The 24,196-nt window shown below is 34.6% G+C and overlaps 2 protein-coding genes across 5 annotated transcripts in view; one reads left to right on the top strand and one right to left on the bottom strand.

Moving 5' to 3' along the window:
* The window catches only part of NLGN1 (neuroligin 1), a 957,494-nt gene extending 938,160 nt beyond the window's left edge, over positions 1–19,334 (bottom strand). The window contains exon 1 of the mRNA XM_039865058.1: positions 19,182–19,334. The gene's annotated coding sequence lies outside the window, so the exon portion shown is untranslated. The remainder of the gene's footprint in view (positions 1–19,181) is intronic.
* Positions 1–24,196, top strand: part of SPATA16 (spermatogenesis associated 16) — a 224,298-nt gene that overhangs the window by 9,313 nt on the left and 190,789 nt on the right. For 3 of the 4 annotated variants that reach the window (XM_039865074.1, XM_039865071.1, XM_039865073.1), the window contains exon 2: positions 14,921–15,551. In XM_039865074.1, coding sequence (XP_039721008.1) covers positions 14,928–15,551 — 624 coding nt within the window. In that variant the 5' untranslated portion in view covers positions 14,921–14,927. Of the gene's footprint in view, positions 1–12,753; positions 12,865–14,920; positions 15,552–24,196 lie in introns of all 4 variants that reach the window. The other variant, XM_039865072.1, reaches the window with a different exon arrangement.

Here is a 24,196-nt window from a genome sequence, read left to right as displayed (position 1 = left end):
TTCACTCTGGTTCTCAATAGTTTTCTCCTGAAAGTCTGATGTTTCTTTAAAGTCCTTCTTCCTGTGTATCTTTATCTTATGAGACTGCCAAAACTTTGCATTGCTTTTCAGATGATTTCCGCTTAGGTCTTTAGCATCTTACCCTACATAGTCCCCCAAACTGGCATTTTTTTCCTGGGTGGTAAACATTTCTGTGCTTCAGGCTGCCCAGGTATCTATCCAAAGTTGTACTGGTTTCCCCAACACCCAGAGCTGCAGCCCTCTCTGTGAAATGCTGAGATTCTCAGCCCTCTCCTCATGCTGAACTGGTGAACACCCCCGGATAAAAGTGCTATAAAAGTCAGTTCTTTTCAATGAAGGAGTTAAACCTTCGCCATTTCTCATTGCCTTCCCAGCCCTCCAGCACACTCAAAACAGGTGATTTGGTATTTTATCTTGCTTTTGTCCTTGTTCTCAACTGAAAGACTGATCTGCTACAAACTATTCCACTGTACCACAAGCAGAAGCTAACAAATAACCAAATAGAATGATGTATTTTGGCAAGTCTAAATTGTCAGAATAGTAATTTTAAAAGTATGGCTTTGTTTTAAAGTTTGATACACATCAAAAATTTTTTCCAAGCAGTTGTTTGATTTCATATTCTCTTTGAGATTAGTTGGGAAATAGTAGTGGATAATTAATGTACAATCAGTTTTAAAATATTTCTCAACTCTGTGAACCTGTAAAGCTTCATTAAATGTCACTGAATCTTGATTGAAAAAGTAAAACTAAGAAAATTAAACTATTTTGATATCTCCTCTATCTTAATTCCAAAATTAATTTCTCCCACAGACAAATGCATTTCTGGGGGAAAAATATCATTGCTTATGCTAGAAAATGATTCAGAAGAAATCTTCAAATAATAGTACTAAAAAAACTACACAAATAAAAAATCTAATTATTATTTGTCTTTATTTTATTTTTTATTTGGAAAGAAAGGGCAGCATAGTGTGGATAGGAAGAGAGGCCTTGGGGCTCTTAACTCTTTTTTATATCTCACAGGAAAATAGAAGCTGGCTATACCTTGACATGAGTTTCAAACCAGGGGACAGGAGTAAAAAGGGAGAGGATCTGTGCTTTGAGCAACCTGAGCAAGAAGCACAGGGGTGTTGGAGGGGTATGGAGAGGATGCATGCTGCTTATTGATTTGTACTTTTTACTGGAAAGGAGGGCAGCAGCCAATAGCAGCTCACAGATTTGTAAACTGAGCCTGCTGGCTTCAAAAAGGGAGGCAAATTAAATATGTCATTTGTGCAAAAATAACTTTAACAAATATATATGATAAATATATATAACAAATATATACAATCTAGTTCAGTTCGAAAGCACTTCATATTATCTTTGGTAAAATATCAAACTGAAAGTCTTGCAAAGAATCAGATAAACACACTTTGGCTCAGACGTTTATGATATGAAATGGCTTGATAAATAACTAGATCATTTTTTTTAATTTTCTCTCTCCTCCTCTCTCTCTCCACCAAGTTCTGTGGCAAGTGCATAGGAAGGACAATGTGCCATTAATCCTCAGGCAAATCAGATTAAAAAAAAAAAACCTTATCTAACAATTTTCTCAAGTGTTAAAAATGACCCTTTATTCTTTAATTTTTAAAGGGAAGTACAGTTTAGGGATTGTTAAGTTAAAATCCATTGTAAAGGTATTAGAAAATATTAAAATGACACCAGTGAACATTTTATTACATGACATGTTTGAAGATTAGAGGATTTCTATGTTCACTCTCCACCCCATTTCAAAAGATAGTTTACAGAGATTTATAATTACCTTATATGAATGTAAACATCCAGTTCAGCTGGAAAAAGTAATTTAGAAGCAGTCTCATCTTCATGCCTCAGGTTCCATTTGTGAGATAAGAGTGGCAAATACTAATTATTCATGCAGTACCCATGGTGTGCCCATTTTATGCACTATTTGGATGGGTATAGTATATATGATAACAGAAAACAGATTTGCAATTCCTGTTTCTGATGGGTGTCCTCTTAGTTTACTGACTGCTCTCCAGGACACAAATTCTTCAGGGAACGTCTTGAGATGTAATGTTTATGTAAAGCTTATTGCCAATTTGTTGAAATTTAGGAAGAGAAATGATGCATATGTGTGTGGATGTTTGTATGTGTGTGCATATAAATGAAGTTTCACAATATAAAGACCAATAATTAAATGTTGTTAGTATGTTTTATCTATAAATATTATGTTTACAATTTATTCACGATATAGTATATATACTACAACACCATAATAGCTATTCTTGTGGAGAACTTACTATGTGCCAGATAATAAATGCATTAGTTCCTAACATATATTGTTTTGTTAAACCTTCAGTCATCCCTATGAGGAATGAGTTTTTGTGTTTATTAGATGAGGAAATCAAGAGCCATCAAAGTTAAATAACTTACTAAATATTCTTCAACAAAGAAAAAATAGAGTTAGGCTTTGAACTCATATCTCTTTAAGTCCAAAATTCATGTCCTGTCTTTTATGCTACCTTAATCCTTGAATTTGGAAAACCCATCTAGGCAAGATAGATAGCAGCTCTGATTTCTTCCTCCCAAGCTCCTATGAAGCAAAATCCATTTTATTCATTTTTGGAATTCTTCATGAATTCTTCATCCGTGTCAGCCCAGGTACCAGTTTTACCTCAGCAAAATAAAGCATATGAATGCATTGGCCTGGGCCAGCATGGTCACAAGACCACTACATCAGATTCCTTTGGCTAGACTGACTGTGAACATGCCTATGGCACCAGGAAAGTAGCATTACCAAAATAATACTCTGGAAAAATTTGGTCTAGCATTTAATATTTCAAAAAAATAATTATAATAATAACAAAACTTGTTGGACATTTTTAAAAAATATTTATTGTTTGGTATTGTTTTTACTATTACTTTTTAATTTCAAGTTGTAAGGGGTTGGAGTGGAAGAGTCAGGAGGGGGTGCATATACCATAACCATTTTAAAGCTTTGGACCTATTATATTTCTAGTACAGCCCTCCTCTGCTTATTAAACATGCAAATTCATATGCATCACTCCAGACTTAGTTAATCAAAATCTGTGCCTGGAACCTAAAAGGCCTTAGGAAATTCTGATGCATACTAACATAGGACCTCCCACTAAACCATAAACGTTTGAGAATAGAGGCGATCTTTGGTTCAGTATTGCATCCCAGTGCTGATCCAGGTCACAATATAAAGTAGTTACTTGGTCGATCATGAATGAATAATTGAATGAATTAATGAATTCTTAAGAAAAGATGGATTATTAAAGTCACCAATGTATAAGCTACCTTATCTTGCCTACTTTATGCCACAAGTTTTTGCTTCTAACTGAAGAGGATACTGTTTTTAACAAACAAGCTTTGATTGCACTTAAAGTAGTGTGGGTTTGATGAAAGCCTAGTAGAACCAGAGCCTGTAGACTAACTTCAAGTCCTGCTGTTGCCACAAAATAGGGATGTTCCCTCTTTGGCTCTTATCTAAAAATGAAGGAATTAGAATAGATATGCCCATGATTCCTTCCCATTGCTAAAGAGTCATCTTTCATATTTAAAAATGTTTATTTTAAAGTAAAGCGGTGCCTGTTAGTTAAATGTTTGAACACGTTGTTACTTAATGTGTGTTTCTTGAAAGCACAGGTTTTACTTTTTAAAAAGATGAAAATGTGTAAAGTCAAGAAACAACAAAGTATAGCAGAAAAAGATTAAATATGTTTTTATCAAATACTTTAGTTGCGGCCAAATCTCTGATCATTCTAATAAAATTGTGAATTGGGAAGGGGAAATCACCACTTTCAGTCATCATTGTTTAGTTTAGACAAGAATCATCAGTAGATGCTAAATCAAGTTTGATGAAGAGCATTATAATTGCATGGTCTCAACGTGTCTCCCCAAAAACTGTTTATAAGTTACAATGGGAAAATCTTTAAGTATACTCTTGAAAAACTAGATAACACCTTGAATGGGATTACAATTGGCCTCACCAAAGAAAGGCAAGTGGACATTGTGTGCCTCCGAACATGATACCTGAGAAAGATACAACATCATTCTGTAGTATTCTGACTGGGTACGTTTAACCAGAATCTTAACATGTAGGAACATCAGACAAACCAAAAATTAGATAAATTCTATAAAAGAGCTGGCTTACACTCTTTTAAAATGCCAACATGGAAGACAAAGATAAGCTGAGGAACAGTTCCAGAGTAAAAGGGAATAAGAGACATGACAACTATATGCAATACGTTATCATAGACTGAATCTTATACTGGAGGAAAATGCTAAAAGAACATTATCAAGACAACTGACAAAATCAGAATAGAGACTATAAATTAGACAATAGCATTGTATCAATGTCAACATCAGAAGATTTGATAATGTATTGTGTTGTATAAGAGAAATATCCTTGATCTTAAGAAATGTGCAGTGAAGTAATAAGCAGTAATGAAGCATGATATACTCAACCTACACAAAAATGGCTCCATGGTGATAGAAAGAAATCTAACTATGGGAGATGAACACACAGTGTAAACATATGTATGCCTTAATGTTAAAGTGAACAGCTGAAATTTATTGGACTTTGTTAACGAATGTCACCAAAAAAAAAAAAAATAAATTAAAAAATAAAATAAAATAAATAAAAAATAAAAATAAAAGCTTAAAGATAAAAAAATGACTCCAAAAAATATATTACAAATGTATATATGTGTGTGTCTGTCTATACCTATCTACATTACACTACACACATGCACACACACGCATGCACACACATGCACACACATACACACACATACACACACAAGGCAGAGAATTATAACTGTGGTCAAAATGTTTAAAATTAGTAACTATGGGCAAAAGGCAATTGAGATTTCTCAATATCATTCTCAAACTTTTCTGTAACTTTAAAACTATTTCCAATAAAAAGTTTTTTTAAGATACATTTCCTACCTCTGGGTAGGTTTAACTTTTAAACAAGTTTGAGAACAATTAAGTAATTTAAAGGGTAGGTCAAAAGATAAGTAATCTTTATGGTTACTATTTATTAATTTTGTAACTCTCTAAAAAGTGCTGAGTCATCCAATATGTGTTTTTTTCATTTGGAAATGGTAATTGTGATAACCATTTGCCTTGTGTTTTATGATGGGAAGCAGTGGAGTAAAATAGAAATAATTCTGATTGCTACAAGATGTGGTTATAAGCACTGATTTGCTGTCTGACCATGAGCAGGTCATTTCACCTGCCCAACACTCCATTTCTTCATCAGCAAAATAAGGAGATTAAATTGGAATGTGTTGAAAGTTTCTCCATCTCTACCTTCCTACAATTCTGAGTTATAGTTTGAGAAATAAAATGTGAAAGCCTAAGAATTAAGAACTGTATCAACAGAATTAAAGAGCTGGCCAAAGGTAAAGAAAAAAATTTTTTTTTTACACATCTGTAGAATCTCAGCCTCTTAAGTAAATAGAAACGGGGATCACTTTTATAGAAAGACAGAGCAATGTTTGCAAAGAAACAGAACAAGATTAAAACTTTCTTTCAGAATGCTCATGTATTTGGCAGCTGATGATTGCATTTATATTTCAAGAAGAAATGTAGCGAAAGGTGTCTGAAGTACACTGAAATGTTATTTCACCTACCCTCATATTCCTGCCACAGCAAATGAGTTACTGTTTTTACAATCAAATTAGATTAAGGATTTTAGAGAAGTACAGTTGTGTCCTTATAGATCTACTTGTAAAGATAGCAAATTGTACCATTATCACTTCCCCCAAATGGTCTGATTTTTCTGATGTTTTTGGTTCTGAATGAGCCATACTTTATGTCAACAAAGAATTGGGAAAATTATTTATTCCCTAAGAAAGACTAAAATAAAAGAGACCAGGGTAGGTATGTCATAAATATTATTGACTTAGAGTAGCAAATAATAAAAATAGAAGGAAGGAAGGGAGTAAAAGGGAATAAGAGACATGACGACGATATGCAATACATTATCATAGACTGAATCTTATACTGGAGGAAAATGCTAAAAGAACATTATCAAGACAATGAAGGGAGGGAGGGAGGAAAGGAGAGAGGGAGAAGGGAAGGAAGGGAAGAAAGAGAGAGAAAGAAAAGAAAAAGGAAGCAAGGGAGGGAGGGAGGGAGGAAAAAAAAGAAGAAAGGAAAAGAAAAGAAAGAGGAAGGAAGGAAGGGAGAGAGGAGGGAGGAAAAGAGAGAGAACAAGGATGACACATTACCTGAAGGAGTTTTCCATGATGAAGCCAATTTGTAAAACGCTAGCTTATATTTAGGCGACTCCCAACTAAACTGTCTAATAAGCTTTTGTAATGTGGTGCCGCAAGAAAAAAATTTTTGAATTTTACATTAGATGTACAATAAGATGATACTATCATTTCATTCGTCTAGTCAACAAATATTTATTGTGTACCTACTCTGTGTTCAGCGCATTCTGAATGTATTTCAGTGTACTAGGCATACAAAGTACTCTTTCTCACTGGGCTTAAATTCTGGTAGAGGAAGATAAGTATGAATAAAATATACATAAGTAAATATTGCTGTGATAAAGGGTATGGAGAGATTTAAAATAGATATACTACTGAAGGGTGGTTACTTTAATTCATCAGAGGTTTCTCTGGGAACAGAGATTAAAGCTATGATCTGAATAATCATGAAAAACAGTGTAGAGAAAATTCTAGCTCAACTTAGGCAAAGGCTTCAAGGTTAAATTAGCAAAACAGAATGAAAGCCAGGTGGCTGGAACATAGTAGATAAGGGAGGAAAGAAATGTGATGAATTTTTAGAGGGAGCAGAGGCATAGGGGATTTGTATTCTATTCTAGGTGTTATGGGCAGCCATCAAAAGGTTTAAGCAAGAACTTGGTGAGATCTTATTTTCATTTAAAAAGATAACAGAGTGCTGTATGTGAAGAAGCAATTGTAATTATCTAAGCATGAGATCTTGGGACCTGGATGAGGGTATTGTCATGGATATGCAAAGAGGTAGGTATTTGAAAGAAAGAGTCAACAGGGCCTAAGGATGGATGGGAGGTTAAGTGAAAGAAAGAAACAAAGATAACATAAATTTCAGTCCTGGCCAACTGGATAGAGGTGGGGACATGTACTGCAATAGAGAAGACTGGGAGAGGGGCAGTTTGAGGGGATGGTATTAGAGATCTGTTTGGGGGTTGTTAATTTTAAGATGCATAATAGGGCATTCCAAGTAGTTATGTCACATACACAGTTGGGTATACAATTTTGAAGTTCTGAGAATATATAGGGCTAGAGTTGGAACACCGGGAGTTAAGGGCATATGATGATATTCGAAGCTATAGAACGGGACAGATTACCTAAGGAGAGAATGTAGTTGGAGAAAAGAAGTGACTCCAGCTCTTGGGTGGAACAGAAGAGGAAGAGCCAATTCAGGAGGCTGAAAACGAGTGTCCAGTGAAATAATAGAAAAATCTGAAGACCACGGTGCCATAGAAGGTGAGAAGAAAGTGTTCCACTAAAGAGAGTGTGACTTGTGAAGATTGCTGCGAAGAGGTCTGGCAGGTGAGAACCTAGGGGTGTCAACATGAAAGTCGTTGATGACCTATATATACCAGCAGGCGTAATGGAGTGAATGGTAGGGACCGAAGCCTGAAGAGAGTGAATTGGAAAGAGAATGTGTGAAGAAAAAGCGGAGAGAGAGAATATAAAAAAAATATTTTCAGTCATTTTGCAGTGGAGAGAACAGTGACTTGGGATAGCAACAGGAAAGAGAAGTAGAAGCAGTGGTGTTTGTTTCTTTTTCTTAAAAAAAAATGTTGCCGGATCAGTGTGTGCTATAACAGTATTAGGCAAGAGAGGAAGAGGTGATATGGAAAGGTCACTATTGCAGGAGTACAGTCGTTGGGAGGATGGAGAGATGAGGTCCAGATTAAAGAGTTTAGCTTTTGAAGAGCGGAGGAATGTTTAAGGAGCCTGCTCACCTCTTCCCTTACTTTATGTGCCATTACATAATTCAAATCTTTCTTGAAACTCCAAACAGAATGCTCTTTCTACTACATGATACTGTGATGGAGCCTCCTTTCTAACACTTTCTCTGAGGAGACGTGCCAAATGTTCACAGTGTACTAGGTATGAAGAAGTATAGTTAGAGCCGCTTTGAAGCCATTATTTCCATTTGGTGGCTCAGTGATCAGCAAATGGTTTGGCAATTTCAAGTTTGAAATCCCTGGAATCTGCTCATGTGGAAGTTTAATGTCCACATCACTTTTTGCTGATTTTAATTACTGCTGGAATATAACAGGGCCATATTTACACTTGCAACTACAGATCTAATGAAAACACCTAAAACCTAATGCCTTTCTCAACAAATTTAGTTTATGTACTTGCTAACCATAAGTTGCCAGTTCATTTTGTTATCATTTTAAGAGGAGCCCCACCCAGTAAAACAGCAGTAAAGTTAAATATCTGGTTATTAAATTAATTTTTAAAATTTAAGATAGGGAAAGTAGATTAATCACCAATCAATGTTGATACAGTTCAGAGGAATTTATTATCCTATGGTCTGAAAGGTATGTAATTTGACATTAAATGTCCTGGGTTCAAGTCTTAGGTCTGGTAAATTCTCTTGGTGATCACCTTCAAGTTGTTCATCTCTTGGTTTCCTCATTAATAAAATGAGGGTAATGAGATTTATGCAGAAGCATTGTTCTGAGAAACGAATGAGATAATCCAGTGAGATAACTTTTTAAACTGGGAGTACCTGTTCGTTGTTGTTTTTCATATAATACTGCATGATATGTTTAATTTTATATTGCTTAATGAGCATTGTGAGGCCAAATTCACTCTCCCTTCTGATAATAGTACCTTTTAGATACTTGGATGAAAAAGAAGAAAAATTGCCTGTATGGGGACACCTCTCAGTCTGCCTCTTCTCAAAAGCAGATCTCCTGAAACTGCATCAGTCCCATGTTATCACAGGAGCACGTCCATTATTGCTACCACAGTACTCACCTCAGCCACATATTCAAAACCAAATGTGCACTGAGGGTCTGTTACGTTCCAAGCTCTGAAAGAACTAGACATCAGTACAGAAAAAGGATTGTGACACATTTCTGCTTCTCCAGCAGTTTACAGTCTAGTAAGAGAGTGTCTCCTCTATCTGAAGTTATTTATCTATACAACCCTTCCTCATCCTTCACCTCTGCCCCCAACTATGAACCCAAGATTGCCAAGACACTGTCTTGGCCATCTTTAGTTTCCTTCATAATACCTAGCACTTTACATTGCTCGTAGCAGGTGTTCAATAAATAATTATTGGACTGAAAAAATATTTTGTAGTGTGTTTTTAAAAATATCAAGGTGTACTAGTAGACTAACAAGCAAGATCTTTTTTCTTTATAATGTCTCTCTGGTTACATTTAACAGCAAGTTAAAATTAGATCCTTTTTTTTTTTTAAGAAAGAAAACCATAGCAACTGTAATGTTGAATGTTTCAGAGAGCACATTTTTTAAGTATTCTCTTTTTCTAAATTTCCCCATGTTTGAGCTGCCTATTTCAATTGAAATTCTAATAAATAATTTGTGGTACTAATAGCCAGGTAGACCACTGATTGTATCTATGAAGCAATGGAAACACCCACATAGAACAAAATGCTTGATGGAATATTTGACGAAAAAAAAATAAATGTGCTGAAAATCTACTGAATAAATTTTAAATGGTTACCTCCTGGAAATTACTGAACATTAACCTCTCTTTTTTTCTTGTACCTGTATTTATTATAAAACCTTAGAGATTATTCTGATGTTTCATATCAATATTTGCTGGAGATCTTTTTTCTTTATAGAAAATCAATTTTATAGTGCTGTCTTCTAAATTAAAGAAGGGACATTTTTACAGAATGTTATCAGTGAATACTGTCTAATAGTTTTCTCTAAAAGTATTTATATTGAAGTAATGATTAAAATGTAACTCAGAGCCTCAGGAACACTGACTAATGTCATGTTAATCAACTTGACTATTAAAAAAATGAAGAGGTTGACAGTTTAAATCTAGTTGATACATGATTCATTTGAATTATCAAAGAAGAAAATGTACTTTATCCAGGATCAAATTTAAAACAAATAAAAAAATCTAGCAAAACACCTGAGAAACAACTTTTACAAATTTACAGGCCATACCTTTAGAAAAATCAATTTTGTTTTTCTTAAAATGTATAAATTAGCCTTTGATCCACAGCATCCATACTGATCAACATTTATTGAATGCCTACTCTATGCAAACCACTAAACTAATGTAAAGATAAGTAAAGCGTATTTCTGCTTTAGGGAGTTTGTTGGAAGAAATAAGTCATTTGCACATAACTGCAGTGTACAAAATAAGTGCTATAAATGCCATTGGTATTCTGAGGAGGGAGAGATGGATAACTTCTGGCTAAGTTTGGACAGGTAGAATGAGGTGGGAATAGGAAGATGGAGAATTGTTAGTAGGCAGACTGAAAACGGATATCTTTTGGAAGTAACAAGAATTTCAAATGGACTTCAGAGTTGTTTACAGAAAGAGTGCTAAATTAAGTCTGGAAATACACATTGGACTAGGTGGTGAAAGGCCTTGAATTCCAGATTATTTAAATGAAGTTTTATAATTTTTTTAAAAAGCTGTAAGTAAGCAGTTCCATAACTCTTCTGTAGACATTCAACAATTTTTATAAAGAACAGGCTCTAAATCTGAAGCCGAAATCACTTTATTTGTAACCAACATTGAAAAATAGTGGTTGGGTTTGGCCATGGTTTTTCAGCCTGAACATTTAGGCCACTTATAGGCAGAATATTTATTCTGGATTTATTGAGGGGACATACATCATTTTTTCTTGGATAAATTTGGAATAATTGATATTTCAGATGTTTGAAGTAAAAAACTACTTACAAATTCATTCCCTCTGAATGGTCAATGAACTATATGTACACTTCTCCCCCGCCCCCATTATTATTTCTTGCACAAAACTGCACTGAAGACCAAATTATTATTTCTATAGAGAAGTTTAAGGGCCAATGCAGAAATACTCAGACACCTGTTTCATAAAAACAATAAAACCTTCTTTCTTGCAAAGAAAAAATAATGCAGGAGTGGGATGGGGGATAGCTGGGGGGAAAGAGACTGGTGTGGAGAGAAGGAAAGTAACAGAAGACAAGAAGGAGGTGGGGAGGCAGAGGGTGGTGGAGAGAGAGAGAGAGAGAGAGAGAGAGAGAGAGAGAATTACCTTCCAAAAGCAGTAGTTATAAAGATAAGCTCATACATTTATATGTGTTCAAGAAATGTAAAATAAATGCAGAAGAGATAGGTCATGCTGCTATAGATGCTAAAAATGTTACTAACTACAACCAACTACAGACATTCTGACATATTTTAGCCACTGATGCTTGAAGTAGAGAATTTAGAAAGGTTACCTGGGTGATACCATGAAAAATTTGGAATAGCTCACCCATCAGCATTTCCTGTTTATATTTTTACAGTCTATTATAAGAATGAATATGAGTCAGCGATCCTTAAAATCAGATATTTTGAGCTTTAAAAAAGTTTCAAGAGCTTCACATTTCTTTTGCTTCACACATAGCATTGAACCAAGAGGGGAGCATATATGTAATTCCTATAGTATTCATCAGAATCAAGCTTTATTTGGAACTTAGCACACGATGGTCTATAAATTTTACTCAAAATTTTACTTAAGAAACCATACAGGGCATGCATGGTGTGTTGGAGTTGTGCTACTTTCATTTCTGTATCTCTGCTACTGAAAAACGTTGATATAGATGTAATTCCTGAGTGTCCATCCAACAGAGGTCTTAATTCACAGATTGAAGCTAACTCAACTTAAATCGCATGTGCCACAAGAACAAACATAAGATTGAGTGATGGCCAAGACAGTTTTCTCCACACCACTCGGACTAGCCATATTAATGGTCCAAAAGATATGTTGGATGCCAGCAATGGTTCCAGGAGAGGAAAGAAAACAGGGCCTTACTCAAAGTAAAATTGTGTGGATGGAACCTATGATTCTCAGCCATGGTGATCTCCTTCATGATCAAGCATAACACAGACTGCGTAAAATTATATTATTTTAGGTATTGTCCCCCCATAGAAACACAGCTCTAATATGTCAGTATAAATCCCTGGGAAAATATTATTCTAGTATTAAACTTTTGCAGATTAACATCCAAGATAGTTGTTGTTAGAATTATTGGAATTCACACTTTCTCATAAGATAATATAGATCATTATAGTAGATTTTTTGGTATGTCCACATTTGACCTAAACCTTTCCTAATGATATGAATCAGGAAAGTGGCTCAAAGGCTAGAGCCATATGTACAGTTTTCTTTCTTACTTTTCTGTCTTTAAGAATCATTGTTCTGACGTATGTCACTTAGTATAATACCCTTTGGGTCCATCCATGCTGTTGCAAATGTTATGATTTCATTTTTATGGCCAGATAATATTCCATCATATATACATACCACATCCTTTTTATCCAGTCATCTATTGGTGGACCTTTAGGTTGTTTCCATATCTTGTAAATAATACTGCAATGAACATAGGGATGAATATATATTTTTTTGAATTAGTGTTTTGGATTTCTTCAGATAAATGCCCAGAAGTGGAATTGCTGGGTCAAAAGTAGTTCCATTTTTAATTTTTTGAGGAATGTCCATACTGTTTTCTACAGCGGCTGCACCATTTTGCAATTCCACCTACAGTGCATAAGGGTTCTCTTTTCTCCACATCTTTGCCAACACCTGTTGTTCGTTGGGTTTATTGAAGATGGCCATCCTGACAGGTATGAGGCAATATCTTTTTGTGGTTTTAATTTGCATTTCCTCTGAGCATCTTTTCATATGTCTGTTGGCCATTGTATGTCCTCTTTGGAGAAATGTCTATTCGCACCTCTGCCTATATTTTAATTGGATTGTTTGTGGGTTTTTTGGTGTTAAGTTGTATGAGTTCTTTATAAATTTTGGATATTAACCCCTTATTGGATATACCATTGGCAAATATCTTCTCCCATTCAATAGGTTGTCATTTCATTTTGTTGATTGTTTCCTTTGCTGTGCAAAAACTTTTTAGTTTGATGTAGTCCCATTTGTTTATTTTTTCTTTTGTTTCCCTTGCAGAGAAAGACTAATACCATATGATCTCACTTATATAGAAAATGTAAAAAAAAAAAAAAAAAAAAAAAAAAAAACAGACTCATAGACACAGAGAACAAAATAAAGGTTGCCAGATGGGAGAGGGGTTATAGGGCTATGTGAAAAAGGTGAAGAGATTAGGAAATGCAAATTGGCAGTTACAAAATAGTCACAGGGATGTAAATTACAACATAGGGAATATAGTCAATAATATTTAAAGAACTATGTGTGGTGCCAAATGGATACTAGACTTATCCAGGGGAATCACTTCATAAATTACATAAATGTCTAATCACTATGCTGTACACCTAAAACTAATATAATATTGAATGTCAACTGTAACTGAAAAATAAAAAGAAAGAAAAAAAGAATTATTGGGTCAAAATTCAGGGTGTTTCAAATGTTTTCTTTAGGCGAACCTCTGTCTTTCCAGCATACAAATATGAAAATAATCAACAACATTAACAATATCATAAGTCTTGAGAAGCTACTCTAGACTATCTGGTGTCAGATAATGTCCTGGTATAGATGACAAGAAGCAAGAATATTAGATCTTTTCCAATTCTTATCTTATTATCATATTCAGCCCTTCTTTTTTGCATTTTCTCTTCTCTTTGCATTCCGATGTAAGTCTGCTATTAGCTATCCTAAAGAACAACATTCTATAAAGGAAAGAAGTACCCCAGGCTAGGAGGTTTTGAGTGGAGGTCTCAGGGTGGAAATAGAAGTCCAGGTTCTGCTGGTGACCAACATCATGACCTGGATAAGCAATTTAACCTCTCTTTCCCTTAGTTTCTTTGAAAAATGTGGTCTTTATTCTTATTTACTCTACAGAGTTAATTCCAGGACAGAATATGATGTGTGAAAGCCTTTTAAAAAAGTAGGAACCAACCATATTACATAATTATTAGGTCTTAGGACATTTTATATTTTGAAACTTATCTAGAAGCAGATAACCTTTGCATCAAAAGACTGCTCATTATATTTTTTGAACATTAGTGATTTAAGAAAATGCTTTGTTTTCATATAATATACTATATTGCTATCATTGCTACAAAAATATTCATACAATAGACCCAAGATTAATATTTGGCTCTGCATTAATGAGAGGTTGAAGGTTATGTTGTTCTGCTTTCAAGTCAGTTCTAAATAATAGTTATCTTAAAGTAGTTTAAACTTGAGATTTTTTTATTACTAATAGAAGAAACAAATCAAGGAAACATTGTGCTCACAACATTTTGGAAGATTTTCAGAGGAAGCAGCTGTGGTTTCTTTAGACTCCCAAGTCTATTATACAGGTTAGCAGTATATTTTATAATGAGTTCTAGACCACCTGCCTCTTTCAGGAAATTAATATCAAAATGGATTTTTTTTTTTGTCTTTTTTTGTCCTCAGTGACTATAAGGTTTTCCTATTCAATGAGTCTGGGCTCCCCATAAAAATGTTCATTCAACGTTGTTCAACTATAGATGATTATTTTTAAGATATTGTCTAAATGTGTTTTCAACAAATTCTTGATGAGTGTTGAGAATGAAACATATACTTCCTTATTGAAAGAGCAGCAGATGATGCACATACAGTTTTACTTTATCATGATAAATATCTATAATGAACAAAACAGTGCTTGAAGTGAATTTGACTATAGTCTTAAATCACTGAAACTTTAAACTATAGTTTTAATTATTTTCCTTCTTCTCACCCTTATAGGAGTTTCATGGGGGAATCAATGGATTCAGGAAGTAGTAGGAGTGTGGAGAACACAGTAAATAGGGTCTATCCTGATCAGCTTGTTCCAAAGATAAACACAAGCAAGAAAATGTCCACCTTAGCAAACCCACCCAGCATCTTGGAAATGCCACAGGAGATTAAGAAAAGCTGTGGAGACAAACAGGTAGAAAGCCCAGTTGAAAGACTAAAAATGGCAAAGAGCATCAAAGAAAAACAAAGCAACGATTTAGAGAAATTGGCCTTTAAAAGGAAGGCAGAAGGCGAAGAAAAGCCAGCTGGAAAGAAGGAGGCAAAGATCATGGAAATTGACAGCCCTTTGCTCAACCTGCCTTTGCCTCACATCCCCTTAAAGAACATCATGGATGTGGAGGTGAAGTTGGTCTACATTGATGAAGAGGATGTGAGCTATGAGTTTGTGGAGTCCTTCATATCCCCTGGAATTCGGCCAACATGCCGAGCAGCTGAAATAGTAGACCCTTTGCATGTACCTAATTTCAGCTTTCTGCCTCAGATCGACAAATGGCTTCAAGTAGCCTTAAAGGATGCCAGCTCTTGCTACAGACAAAAGAAATATGCTGTGGCGGCAGGACAGTTCAGAACAGCACTAGAGGTATGGGATTAAAAAATATATAGATATGGTGAAAGGAAACTGAAATGAAAAGTTGTAATTAAATTGAGCAGCTCTGATCATATGGTAATGAATAGTGATCATAGGGTGAAAACACTGAATGATATGAGGATAATGTGGTACCCAATTTACACAAAGCAAATAATATATGCCTGCAAATTAAAATGCCTGTGTGCGCCCAACATATAGAAAGCGCTCCAAAAGCATACAACATGCTTTTTCTCTATTAACAAACCTTAAAGTGAGTGATAACATATAAACGTGCTATTGGTTTTGTAATGTAGATGTATACCTACAAAACCCATAAAGTTTTAGTACAGTGGTGGTGGCTAGAAATACAGATTCTCTAGAAATAGTCAGTTAATGAGTATACAAATTGTGCATTTTTGATATGTAGTCTTCATGATTAAATATAACCATCTTTAATTTTTATCATGGGTTGATAATATATACATGATATATATTAAAAACAAAATAACACCTTTTTATTTTATCATCAACCTTTGCTTTCCTTCTCAGTCTGCTGATCTGTGTGAATAATCATTTTTCTCTCTACGAGCAAGTAAGTTGGTCAATATCTTGATATAAAGAAACAGACCATGGACTAAAATAAATTTGAGAATTACCACTAAAACACAAAATAGGTAGTAGGAAAAATTGCTTCATCTACTGACTCACTGAACCTATGAAAGGATCGAAGCGTGTAAGTAGAAGTCCCATTGGCCTGGCAATGTGGGTAACTTCATATTTCATTAATTACAAAAAAAGTCAATGTATGCTATATATGTCTGGTGGCCACTGGAGATATAAAAAATTATGAGTAAAGACATGGTTCCTTCCCTCTAGCAGTTTGGTGGGGGAAGCAGACCAGTAAACAGTTAAATAGAGATGTCACAAAGGAAAAGTGATTGATCCACTGTAGAACCAGGAGCATGGCAGGAGTCAAGTGTGAGATGTTTGCGATGGAGATTTAGGGAGTAAAGTATTATTTCCACTGTTACTTGTAGGTTAAAATGACTACATCTACAATTAATTATTAACGGACAGTACCAGACAATAGCACCTCTAAATATTGAAAAAGAAACTCTAAGCACAAAAAGGGAGGCCCAAAGGGACATGAAATAATTAGGCAGAGCACAAATAGATGCATTTATAAATATTTCTGTCTTCATAAAGGGTCACTACACAAAGAAGAGAAGAGCGATGCACTATGTAAACTTCTGAACTATGTAAAAAGTGCCAAAAATATCAACTTATCTACAAACCACTGAGAACTCTCTGCTGTTTTCTGTTTTTTTAACTAAAGACCGGAAGCCTTTGGCTGAAAGACTCCAGGAAGAAGCCTGGGCACTTCTGCTAGGGCCATTTCAGCTGAAGATTTTTGGGGGAAAGGGGGGCAGGGTTAAAAGTGTAATTTTACAAATAAAGAAAAATAATCATTTTGGCAATGAAAAAAGAGAGGCATAAAATAAGAAAAGATATAAACTTCAAATTAAGCCTAGGTAGAAGGAAAAGATATCTACATTAACTAGAAGAAAATATACAGTTTTTCCATAAAACCCAATGTTCAAAATCATAAAACTTAAATCAAGTTTTAATGACCCCCAAGGCGTAATTGTACTGGAAAATGCGTGTGTTCTCTCTCTCTCACCCACCCTACCTCAAGTTTTTAGGAAAGTGTTGGATGCTGACACTAATTACTGGTAATTAACAAAGGTAATTATTTTGAGACCAAAACTTAGCTTAGACATCTGGCCTGGCTTTTGTCTTATTATCTTGGGAGTTAACTTTGAAATCTTACCTAGAAGGTCTCTTAATAAACCAAAGCTACTGGGAGCAGAAAAGATTTGTAATTTCTTTAACTCTTTCTTCTCTATAATTTAACTTCTCTGAAATTTAACTTCTTTAATACTGAGTGTTCTCAGGTATTACTTAACACATCTCTCTCCCTTTTCCTTAGGTCCTAGCATGTCTTTGAGTAAGATAAGATGGATGATAAAGATTAAGGCATGATGATAAGAATCATACCTGAAAAATAGATGCATTGTTTGAGTGTGTATAAGTTAGGATTAGGTTTGGCTGCAAAATAACAGTGACTAAAGCAAGAGAGAAGTTTATTTTTCTTTCACATAAATGCAGGTAGAGAAGTGCTACCTTCTGATGGTAGGATCATCAAGGTTCCAGATTCTATTTTGTTCTGCAAGATGTAGGTTTGACCTCATGATCCAAAATGGCAGCTTCTGTTGGTGTCACTACATTCACATTTTCACCAGCCAGAAGGGGGGAAAAGAAAGGATAGAGACACAGTGTGTCCTTATAAGCATACTTCACAAAAACTGCACATACTGTTTTCATTTGTTTTCTCCACTGACCCAAATTTAATCACATGATCACACGAACCTACAAAAGAGGCTGAAAAATATGGTCTTTGTTGCAGATGGTCCTAACATTCACTGGTCCTATTACTGAGGAGGAAGTGTAGAGCAGATATTGAAAGATAACTAGCAACTTCCCCTTAGAGTGCTTTTCACTTGGGAGGCATTTAGAGGCATGTAAAACGTTTTCCAGATGGGCGGTACAAAGTCAGCTGTAAAAGGTAAAGGTAAAAGCACAAAAAAAAGAAACAGAAAAGTGAAAACTGAGGAAAGGCTCTGAAGATTTGTGAATATTTATTAATTGACATGATAACTTCCAATGTGTTGAATAATCCCATTAGGAATATAAGGTTTATATGTTAGTTTTCCTGTGCTCTTGACAAAATATTAACTCATTTTATTTTCATAATATCTAGTCACTAACTAGATAGGTAAATTTACAATAATATTTTACAATGATTAAGGTACAATGGTATGCAATGATTGAGAAGACAATGGTTTAGCTTCCAAAGAGCAGTCAACTTTAATCTTTTAGGATTTCAGAACACAAGAGGCATTTATTAAATGTGCTTGGTAAAACTTATTTTGCTATGCTTTCTTTTTACCATATAAAGTTGAACCAGTTATGTAGGTAAAATTAGTCTTGAGCTCTTACCAACTCATCGATCTTCGTTAAGTTTTATTAAAATCAGTCGTCATTTGCTCTTGTGTTTATATTCACATCACAAGTCACACAAGTAGAGAAAAGGATATAAGCTGAAGATAAAAACACAAATTTATATTAAATCACATTTTTCATGCCTAGATGCTATTCCCTGTACTTTTTAGAGGACAAGTATTCATTAACCCACTATAAAAATAGTCTGGGCTCTCTATAAGGAAATATATGACAATGGCCTCGTGTAGTTAGTTGTATCTGCATATTAGGCAATACACAGTACTTTGAACAAATTGTTTGGCTGTCAATAAAAAGTAAGAAAAAATTAATAAACATTCTAGCTGCACTTTCATAGGAAGAATAATTATTAATAAAGTAAAGACCTGTGGGAAAACTTGAAGGTCTGAGAACATACTAAACAGATTTTTCTTTTCACTTATTGGAAAACACTCAAAGAAATTATAAAAAGTTCTAAGTTCATGGCATGCAACTTAAACAATACTATCATTTCAACCTTACTCATAAGATCTTAGTAATGAAGAGGCATACAACTTTGAATTAGAATAGATCTATACACACCTTTCAAACTTCACAGCTTCAAACAATCCCACTGAGCAGGCCAAAGAAGTTAGAACACAGCGTATCCCTTACAAATAGAACTCTGAATTCTACAGATTCATCACGTAGGAATCCCTTGAGGTGCTAATCTTTTTATAATGTCTTGGCACTCCGGTCACTGATCTGTGAAGTTAGAGTAATAATTCACATTTACGGAGTTCTTCTATGGGTCAGATACTGTATTTCACATTCTTGGAATATTTACATTTATAATTCCATTTTATTCTCATAACAAGCTTATGAAGTGGCATTATTATTATTCTTGTGTTATTAATGAGAAAACTATGGCATAGACAGGTTAACTAACTTGCTCATGGGTCAACAGATAGAGGTGGTCGAGCCCGGAGCTGAACCAGGGAAATGTGATTCAGAGTTCACCAAGTTAACCGTTATGCTTTTCCTACTCTAATTGTGAGTTCATTGGAATTGCAGACTTTTGGACTGTGCCAGACCTACAGAATCAGGATGTGCACTTCGCAGTTTGAGGAGCATGGCACTCTGTAATACGCCAACATGGAACAGTCACCCTCCAATTAAAACTTTGAAGTTCGGTCCCTAATATAAAATGCCCCTCACTAATTTCATAGGAAAGAATTTCCTTTTAAGCAGTTTTTTCTATAACGATGGTTTAGAAATTTTGGAGTTCAAGGGCCCATAATTTTTTTTTAAGTTGAGGAGGATTGACATTGTATTTGTGTCACACAAGAACAGTACAAAATTACCATCTATTATCATCAGTATTTCATAAAAATATGTAGTTGTTTAAGACCAATGGAATAGAAAGAAAATAGAAAGGACATAGTCTCAGAATGAAGGATATTTAAAAAATAGATTTATTTTTAATTTTATAAAAAGTCGACTAAATTGTCTTTATTTTTTAAATTTCCCCTTGGATCAGTAAAGCATTGGATTGAGAACCAGCTTGTGAGAATCACTGTTCTAGAACATATTCCCTTTATGGTAAACATTAGGTATCTGGGAAGATCGAACCTGCAGAGGGCCTTCTTATGAGATTACTTCCAGTGTAATGGAATTTGGTATGAGGCAGGTCCATTTTGGAGCCCATCCAAGGGGATTTATTTAATGAAGTAGCAAAGATATCTCATTATAGGGCAGCCTCACCTATAATTGCTCTGCTGAGAATAATTCTGTAGCAAATCTCTAGGGCATGAAAATGTGGACATCCCAGAAAGCTTAACTTAAAAGAATTCTAACACAGATAGTTCTTAGTGCAACATAATAAAGAAAGCAAGAGTTTGCCAAATTCCCTGAGCTATCTTTTACACATCTGTGGATTTACACGTGAATTCAGTATGCATTTCTTAACTCCTGCTGGGGTCCAGGCCTTTTTATTAAGATATCATCACAATAACCCTCAAAAACAGATATTATCATTCCCATTTTATAGATAAGGAAACTGATGCTATAAAATGTTAAACAAAAAATTTAAAGTGCCACATCTACTTTTTGGTAGGGCTGAGACTGAATTCAGGTGCCCTGATTTCACATCTTAAACTATTGCTTTCACACCTTAAAATGTGTAAAGATTGTAAAGGAATATTGTAAAAAATGGAGATTCTCATGTGTTAGATCTCTGATGGGCCACAAAATGTCTCATTTCAAATAGCTCCCAAATGATGTTCATGCTGCTTATCCAGGGACTAAGGATTTATGCCATGCCACTGGTATACAAATGCCTGCCAATGCAACCTCTAGCAAGTGAGCAGTAAGCATTTCCATGTAGTATCTAGCTCACACAGCCCTAGGTGGCCAAGTAGGTCCAGAGCTGTGATGTATGATGATGCATCGAATTTGGAATCAGATTATCTGTGTTTGATGTTGCTTCTGGTACCTAATTGCAGTGTGACTTTGAACAACTTTCTTAACCACTTAGAACGCCGTTAAGAATGAATGAATTCTAATGCCCAGCTATAAGGTATTTTCACATAGGATTGCTTGTTGAAAATAATGATGAACTCTAAGTTCAGAGTTCAACTTTTACAACTTGTCATTGTACTTCTCAAGTACAATGTACTTCTCATTTCCCTATACAGTATATATTTAACTTCAAACTTTAGCACCCCAAAGGATTTTGCCCAATTCAGTGTTTATCATCGTTTTAATTCGTATCCCTTTTCCCCTTTGATTAACATTAAAAATATATCCTCTTCTTTTAATGATATTTGAAATTCAGTCAAAGCAAGGGGTCAAAATAATGCATTGCTTTTACTCTATTCCTCCTTTCAGAAACAGTTATCTAAATCAAACACTATTTTGAACTATTCACTGCTTTTGATAAAAATACAAGCTTTCACTTTAACACACAAATTGTTATGCTAGAAATAGTTCAAATTATTTTATTTGTCACGTATAAACCATCAAACTCTTTACATTCAGAATTAAACATTTCAGTTTATAACTTGACTGTTGTCATCTTTGTTCCATCCAGGAACACCATAACTAATAAGTATTTAATGATAAAAGATTTTCATAATGCTAGCAAATTTACATAGCAAGAAGATGCAAAATAAATGCCTCTCTTAACCTCAAAAATAAAATAACACAATTAGATATATCCCAGTAATTAGACACTAGTTAAATAAGACAAATCTCTAGAAAAGCAGGATTTGCCATTAGAAGAAAAAAGTGTGTTAAAACCACTAACATTTGCCAGCTGTTTCAAACTGACATAGTTCTAGATGTAGGGGATACAAATATAAATAAAACCTAGTCCCTGCCCTCAAGAAGCAAGAGATTAGAGACAAGGCATAGAGTCTTACTGCCTGTGTCCCAAGACTTCATTTTCATTTTCAGTTATATATTATTTTAATTTAGTGCATTATTATTGTTTATATCTTAAAAGGTTTTTTTTTTTTCTGAAATGTGTCCTTCAAGTGAACATTTTCTAAATGTTCCTACATATTTCAGTGTCATTTAATTAGCTCCAGTGGCCATCATCCTGACCCCAGTGGAAACAAAAAGATGAAAAACTTTAAGCTACACGTAGGAGAGTTGATTATTGGTTAAAGGCACACGGTACTTTTCAGGCTATTATTTTTAAAAAGGATGGGAAATGGAAAGGCTGTCTAAGGTGATTTCCCAATTTAATGGGCCCCTTTTAATACTGAGGCTTTTTGTCCAGATGGCCTGGAGCCATTGTACACCCACCAAGCAACTCATCTGACTCCTGTTAAGTCCTCTCCCTTCCCTGCATGTGAGCAGCCATTGACACAGCAACAAAAAGAGCCACAACCCTTATTTGTAGACAGCACCCATAATATAGGAGAGCTTGTGAGGATGGATGAGGGGAAAATCAAAAGGAGGTGAAGAGTGGCAAAGTGGGGCAACTGAGGGTTGCAAGGAAGGCACTGGCTATCTCAAGAGGAACTGAGTTTTCTCATAGTGGTAAAGTGTGGGGGAGGGGCAGGTAGGAGAATTTTCAATAAATAAAACTATATTCGATCATCTGTATCACTTTACAAATGAATTAAATTTTATATAAAAATACTATGAAACTCATAGATTCTTGATGTAATTGACTTAATTGACATAATTCTGATATAATTGTCTGGGCTCCAGACAATGACCATGCCTGAGGCATTGGTCTTTTTAAGTTCCTAGGTCATTTTATTGAGCAGCTAGTAGTTGAGAACTGCTGACATAGAAGATGCTCATTACTTCATTCTTTAAAATCACCTACAATTGGTATTAACTCACATGTGCCTTTTTAAAAGGAACTATGAGACTTAATATCTGAACATGCTAAAGCTATTAAAAAGCATCAAGAAAAATGTAAATGTCATTGCCATGAAAATTTATTCTTTGGAAATTTAGACTTAATCTCATATTCACTTAAAAACTAAGTTAACTTAACGACTACTTTCCTATTAACACAAGAAATAGATTGTTATTAAAGTCCAGTCAGTGGTTAGTTAGCATGTATTTCTGATATATTAAATTTGTTTTATTAGCAATGCCCTCACAAAAAAAATGAATTATTAATCCAAAGGAAGCTGAATAATATTATTTTCATGAAGATTATTTTCATAGTTTACAGGTGGTTGCTATGGGTTTGATTCAAATGACGGTAAATGTTAGTGTAATTTTTAAATATAGTTAACTCTGTTCACATTGCTGTGAATCAAAACCCTTAAAAACTCAGTCATTGAAATCTTACTCAATGTTAATGTCCACACACACACACACACAAAGATGATTCTTATCAAAATGTTGGATAGTATTGCTCAACATTTCTTCTGCTATCCAATTTTTCAAATTTATTACAAGGTTTACAAAGCCAAATAAAGTTAAAAACAGCAACCCCCTCTCTTTCTTCCACCCATTGCAGCCTTCAAACACAAAATAGTATGATATTCAAATAGACTGTACAGGTACTGAGTAGATGAGATCCACTCGAATTTATTCAGACAAATATAACACAGAGTGAGGTTGTGGTTACTCTTTTAACCACAGATGATCTAGAAGAAAGTTAAGAGAAAAGTTTTATTTCAACATCTAGTTATTTAACTCTTCTGTTGCCTCACTTGACATTCACTAAAATAGAGACTTTATTTTCACCTGAGACACAGTTCTGTTCCTATCAGAGAATAAGATGCAGTTAGGCAGGGGATAATAAAAAAGGGAAACAGATTTTTATTGTACTGTCTCGGTGTGGTTTCCTTATTTTGTATGAATTGTTATGAGTACCTAGAACATTGGATTCATACATAATTGAATGCCACCACCAAAGTATATTTTATATCCAGAAATAACTAACTTCTGGAGTACTTGTTTTGGTCTATGATGATGATGATGATACTAATTAATTTTATGGGATGAGTTATATCAATAAATTAGCCACCAGTTATTAAGTTACCAATTTTTCACTGCTTTCTATCCACTCGTTGGGTGGCATGGGGGTAAGAGCACATTATATGACAGGCTTTCATTCTCAAGGAATTTAGACTCAAGCTTTA

The sequence above is a fragment of the Pteropus medius genome, unplaced genomic scaffold, assembly GCF_902729225.1.
Source record: "Pteropus medius unplaced genomic scaffold, Ma_sr-lr_union100, whole genome shotgun sequence".
Lineage (NCBI taxonomy): Eukaryota > Metazoa > Chordata > Mammalia > Chiroptera > Pteropodidae > Pteropus > Pteropus medius.
This window is presented reverse-complemented; position numbering and strand designations above follow the sequence as displayed.